This window comes from Gavialis gangeticus, unplaced genomic scaffold, assembly GCF_001723915.1.
Source record: "Gavialis gangeticus isolate Ggan-Ray unplaced genomic scaffold, GavGan_comp1, whole genome shotgun sequence".
NCBI classification, from domain to species: domain Eukaryota; kingdom Metazoa; phylum Chordata; order Crocodylia; family Gavialidae; genus Gavialis; species Gavialis gangeticus.
The window spans coordinates 92,866,168-92,872,167 of record NW_017729024.1 but is presented as its reverse complement, the minus strand read 5'-3'; the positions used below and the strand labels follow the sequence as shown (position 1 = coordinate 92,872,167).

The 6,000-nt window shown below is 35.8% G+C and overlaps 1 protein-coding gene across 1 annotated transcript in view; it reads right to left on the bottom strand.

Moving 5' to 3' along the window:
• Positions 1 to 2,713: 2,713 nt before the first annotated feature.
• Positions 2,714 to 6,000, bottom strand: part of FRMD3 (FERM domain containing 3) — an 87,822-nt gene continuing 84,535 nt past the window's right edge. The window contains exon 11 of the mRNA XM_019517409.1: positions 2,714 to 4,217. Within this exon, the coding sequence (XP_019372954.1) occupies positions 3,619 to 4,217 (599 nt within the window). The 3' untranslated portion in view covers positions 2,714 to 3,618. The remainder of the gene's footprint in view (positions 4,218 to 6,000) is intronic.

Below are 6,000 nucleotides of genomic sequence, written 5' to 3'. Positions count from 1 at the left end.
TTTTTTTTTTTTTTTTTTTTTTCTTTTTTTTTTTTTTTTAAGCAACCATAGCTGCTAGTGATTTACTACATTTTTCACTGAACTCTGATATTTTGGAGAACAAGTGAGACACTTGCGTGTGAACATCCAGGTAATTTTTAATGGCACATCACCCAGATGAGGTGAATAATGATGTTGTCCAATTATAACAGATACATACAACCACTAATATTGTAGCCTTACTTCAGCTTAATTTCTTCAAATGTAGCTTGCACATGGCATTTCAAAGAGTTTTAATGATACAGGAGGCCTGTAGAATCTGTTATTAAGATCATTGAAACCTAAGAAAGACTGACGGTAACTAAATTTCACTAAGTGCCCATTTTAAATTAGTCAACTCAAGCTAATTACTATTTATACATTTTTATAAAATTAATTTAATAATCAGAGTAGAAGCAATAATTTGGGGCAGATATTCTATTTTGTTCATGTGTTATAATGAAATTGAATCCCTGATGTGACCTGGCTTGACTTGAAGCATGGTATCACAGCCAGTGATTCCATAATTGACTAAACTGTGAAATAGTTTATGCATCACAAACATAGATCTATCATAAAAAATATGAATTACATAATTCAAAATCCAACATATATTTACTGTATCTATAGTTCATAAAACGTAAATATAGCAAACACCAACTTGCAACTGTACCAGAAAAACTGCAATTTCACGACAATTAAGTCTGAACAAAGTACGCTATATAAAATATATATTTAATTTGTACAGGAGTTAGGGTCATCTCCCACAGCAATAAACTTTCCTTCATCAGAAAAAAATCCAGCATTGCAGAGCATTTTTCCAGTGTGTTTTTATTAGGGATTCCTGCCATCATATCAACATACAAAACAATCAGGATGTTGACATAGAAATGTGAAATTCACTGTACAAAGATAAGGCTCTAGTTACAGGTACATTTCCCCCAAGTCTTTTGCATTTCAGTGAAGTAAACCCATTTTTAAATTCTTCCCAGAGTCGCATTTATAAATATTAGACAAACCACAAAATAGATTTCAAGTACATAACATTTTACAATATATTCCAAGCACAGACAGAAATACACAATACTGTACCTACATAATTCATAATTCGGCTGTCATCTTGAACACTAAGACATTGGTGTGTGTGTATGCAAACATGTATGCATATACATACACACACACACACACACACACACACACATATACATATATACATATATATATAATGCCATACTGTATACCAGCTCATTTTTATGAATGTTGTCTGTGTGTGTTAGAGTCCTGGCCCTTTAAATTTCAACTGATATGTAGCAAAATCTTCCAGAAACTCCGTGTTTTTTTCAGCAAAATTTACCTGATAGAGCAGAAAGTTACCTGTTTGATAGGAGGAATTTTAAAAGGCAAGGGCTGTATGTACACACATACAGTAAAGGCACATATACACACACTTGCATTTAACCCTACGTATAACCTTATTGCACTGTGCGCTCTCTGAGGTTATCTTTTCCTCATGCAACTCAGCCATTTGCAGATAGATTTTAATCAAGCAAAACATATGCTCCAATTCTTGGAGTTCTACATGGACAAGACTGCATTTTAGAACACTGGACCTAACTTTTTATAATTATGGGACTTAATAAATAGGACCCGGCATGGAACTATCTTCCTGTACTCTAGAAAGTTGCCTGCTCTTACAACCATCACCATCCAGGAACCCTCAGCTCACAACTTTATATAGAAGCTATATATATATATATATATATGAATAGGAACTATACAAAAATAATTCCTGTTAAAGCCATATGTCTACTTTAGTTTGCTGCAAAAAATTCTAGTGGACTGGATGATTCGTGTCTAAAGGGAAAGGACCGTTTAGCTGCAAGTTACACAAGATGAAATATGCACCAACCAACCAACTAATAATCATCCTTATTAGGAACCTACTTATGAAGAAAGACAGAATGAAAAGACAGGAGACTGAATGGCTCTATTTCACCTTTGTTGTTGGGAAATGGGGAAGAATCCAGAAGTTGACAATTAGGAAGAGAAATTCCTAAAAACTATGAATGCTATATCATTTTAAAAGGGGTGGAAAAGAAAAAGAATAAACAACTTCGTGGGAAATTTCAGTTTTTAAAATGGTTGTGCAAAGTTCACTAGCTTAAATTGAAGAAAATCAATACATCAGCAATGATGCTTTAAAAAAGAAAAGGATCTGCTATGATGATGCTCCAGTTTCCAAATATAATTTCATTTTTCTTTAGCTTTTGGGGATCTACTGATTTTCTCAATGCTCACAAGGTTTTTTGTATGAATATTTTCTAAACAATAATGTGAACTACTGCAGATATACAATTCCTTGGTACATTAAGACAACAATAGACCTCTATGACTAGTTTCATACGCAGAGGGAAATAATGCAAATGCACTGACATACATACAGAGTAAGAATCAGCACACACAGGAAATGACAACACAGTTAATGAGGATTCTCTGAGATTAATAAGAAAGGGAATCAGGGACCAGTATGTTTCTCTTAATAATGTTTTATCCTTTTATTATTCGTAGAAGACTGTCACATCAACTGTATAGTCTAATGCTTCACTGTTTAAAAGACCATCAAAAAAAGGTAGGTCACTCACCTACTGGTCTAGCTAGACAATTTTTGGTACTTACCATCACTTCAGGTTTCCACGTTATGTACAATTATCTACATTTATTTCAAAGATCCATCACACCCTCTTACAAAACTTGCTTGGACTGTCTTAAAGGTTTTTCTGCAGCACTGATTGAAGAATTAGATGACAGGACGCAGATGAAGATGGATGATCATTTTGTCAATGATATTCACCTTCCCAGTCTTTAGCACTGTGCCATTTAGAAGCATATTTGATGATTCTGTGTCATTTCATCTCCCCTCAGCAGCCCCCACTAAACTTGAGCAAACTTACTGTACTTTGCCCAGACCACAGGCCAACTTGTATCAAGCTATAACAGATACTGTCCAGCCAAAATATTTTAAAAACAAATCATTGTTAAAACATTAAAAAATCCCCATACATCCCCTTGTGCATTATTCTTACCAATCTGTACATTTAAATAACTTCAGGAGTTGTCAATTGCTAAAAATTTACCAAAATATTTTAAACACATCAAATTGTTAAAAAAAAACAAAAACAGAAAAACAAACCAAGAAACAAAACCCAGCATAAACATTGCTTGTATAGGCATTGGTTAGAAGAGATTCTTACACTAAGGAATATATTCAAAAACACCTCTCTCACTAAATTTCAGACTCCAAATGTCATGGCTTGTAAGGTTACAAATGATGAACCCAGTCGTGCATAGCATGATACAATAGATGAACAGGAAATCTGAAATGCAATAAAAATAAAACCTCTTTTTGGTTATTTAAAGGCCACCTTATAAGCCTGTAATGAAAGCAGTTATTTATGTAAAGTAAACTTAAGAACTTGAGCAGTCTTATGGACTGAAAATGAAGTCAACTACCTGCTGATGGCCCCACAAGCATTGTGAGAAGCTTGCACTAACTGATATTTTGAATATAGCCCTTAGTTGTCTCGCATTTTTTTTTTTAATTTAAGAGCTGCCCAGCATGTCAAAAATGAAGTTTATTTTGCAAGCCACCCATTGCCTGAGAGGGCAGTAATATTCAACGTGAAACTGCTGGAACTCTGGTGTCTGACGAATTTCATGGAGAAAGGAGATATTGAGATCTGACTCCAAGAGAACAAGGAGAAGGGGGAACACAAACAGCAACAGTCCAAGACCTACAAGAAGAAGTCTGGAGAAACTCTTCACAAAGGCATTGACCTGTATGTTGCCCATCAGATAGTCATAGCTACACCTAAGTGCTCTCCGGGCTTCTTTCAGCTCCTCTTCTTCTGCAACCAAAAATGCATTTTCATCCACTTCCAGTTCCTCAAATGAATCAGTGTCGTCTTTGTCATTCTCTGCCCTCAAAGGGGTATCAAAGAGCATGTCAATCTCATTTTCATCAACTGGGGTGGGCAGCAAGCTGGCACTTGGGTTGTATACCAGTTCTGAGATGGTTAAGGGTTCCTCTTTGATTTTCTCTTCCTCCTCAATTGTGAAATCTACACTCTCCCTAGCATCCTTAACAGGGGAGCTCGCTATCACAGGAACTGAGATCTCATCTTCCTTTGGCAGCTGGATACCTAAAACAGAAGGAAAAAAAGAACCTTAATTCTAGTGAACTGAAATTTCTGATGTCAGAAAAGACCAAGTCAGCCTTCAGTAAGACATTTTAGAGAAGATGCCCCAGATGAAATATCCCTTAGGAACAGAGGGGTGCAAGGAGAGTTCAGTAATCATATTCCTATAATCTGTTCCCTTAAATAGAATACACGTCCAGCCACTATCTGAAATTAGCAGAATAACTAATATAGTGTCTTTGTAATTCCACCCAATCAAACAAGAGCTTTTTTTTACAGAAATGCAATACTCCAAAACTTGACACTCGTTTACCTTTTTAGCTACCAAACACTTCTACATATACTAATTGCTCTTCATTTAAAAACAACAGATGAAAAGGGTGCTGCTATAAAATATATATCCCATCCCTCGTTTGAAATTAGCAATGAAGTGATAGATAATAGATAGAAATTTACATAATTACAAAATTTACCCAATACCATAAAATGCCATGGCATTTAGGTAAATTCCTATCAAGAGAAATGGAACAAAAGGGGAACTGGGTTTATACATAGTGCAGAGAACATATATGGATGAAAGAAAAAACGTGTTTTAATAGCAAAGATTCTCCCTATGAAAGATCTCTCATTCATATATTCTCTGTCTTTGTTAATGGTCTCTGTCTCCATTACTGTCTCCTTTATGGTCTTCTCTCTCTCATTCTTACCAATCTGTCCCTCATCTCTCTTCCTCTAAAATCTCTCCCCTCACTTTCTTCTTGTCCCTTTCAAACTTATTGTATTCACCCAACATGAATAACAAAACAGTGAAAGTAATTTTAAAATCTCAAAGTGTTCTGTTTGGGTCCTGACTGTGATGTAAAGGCTTCAAAGATGGGTCATTTTCAAATAGCTTCAAGCTAATGATCAGCAGCAGCATGGCGGGAATAAGCAAGGGAAAGAAAAGGAACAAAGCAACAAGTGGCAATCAAAGACACATTTGATTTAAAACAACAGGATGGTATTGAGAAAAGAATTTCAAACTTTCCCCATGCGTAACTTATCTTAGCATCTGTGGAATGGGACCAAAACCCGCATGTGATGATATGAATGTTAAAATAATAAAATAACTCATGGAGCGTCTCATTTTAGGATGCTTACCATCTGGGAATCTCTCAGCACTTGCAAAATGATTAGTAAAGTCTCACAACAGATATACAAAGTTGGCAGTTTCCTCTGTGGATGGCAAAACCCATCCTGAAAGGTTAAGTGACTTGTCTGAAGTCACCAAGGAAGTCCACGTCAGAATGCGATTAGCACTCAACAAGGTCAGCTCCTGTCACTTGCTTTAAGCAAAAGGCTAGGCCCATATAGGAACCAAAACACTACTGTATTACTCCATATTTAACAGAGTTATGAACATGTCAACCTGGAATAATCCAGCGGAGAATCAGGCCCAGTTACTCTCGGATATCTTTGGCTAAGATAAGATGCATGAGCATCTCTACAGGGTAATAGGAAACAACTGACAAGTCCATGTCAACTGTTTCCTGTACAGAGTGCTAAGCAAGAGAGTGTGCTAACTGCAAAGCCCTACTAAAAGAGAACAAGTACAAAGTAGCATTTAAAAGGCACAGAAACTTTTACTTAAGATCACCAGAAAAATGTAAAATTCTGGATAATATTCTATAAAATTCAGCCACAATTTTCTACCCCTGTAATCAAGAGATGTGCGATAGCTTTGTAAACATATGGTACAGGGTAGGAACTGAGAAACCATTATCCTGAGTTATAACAATAACTACAC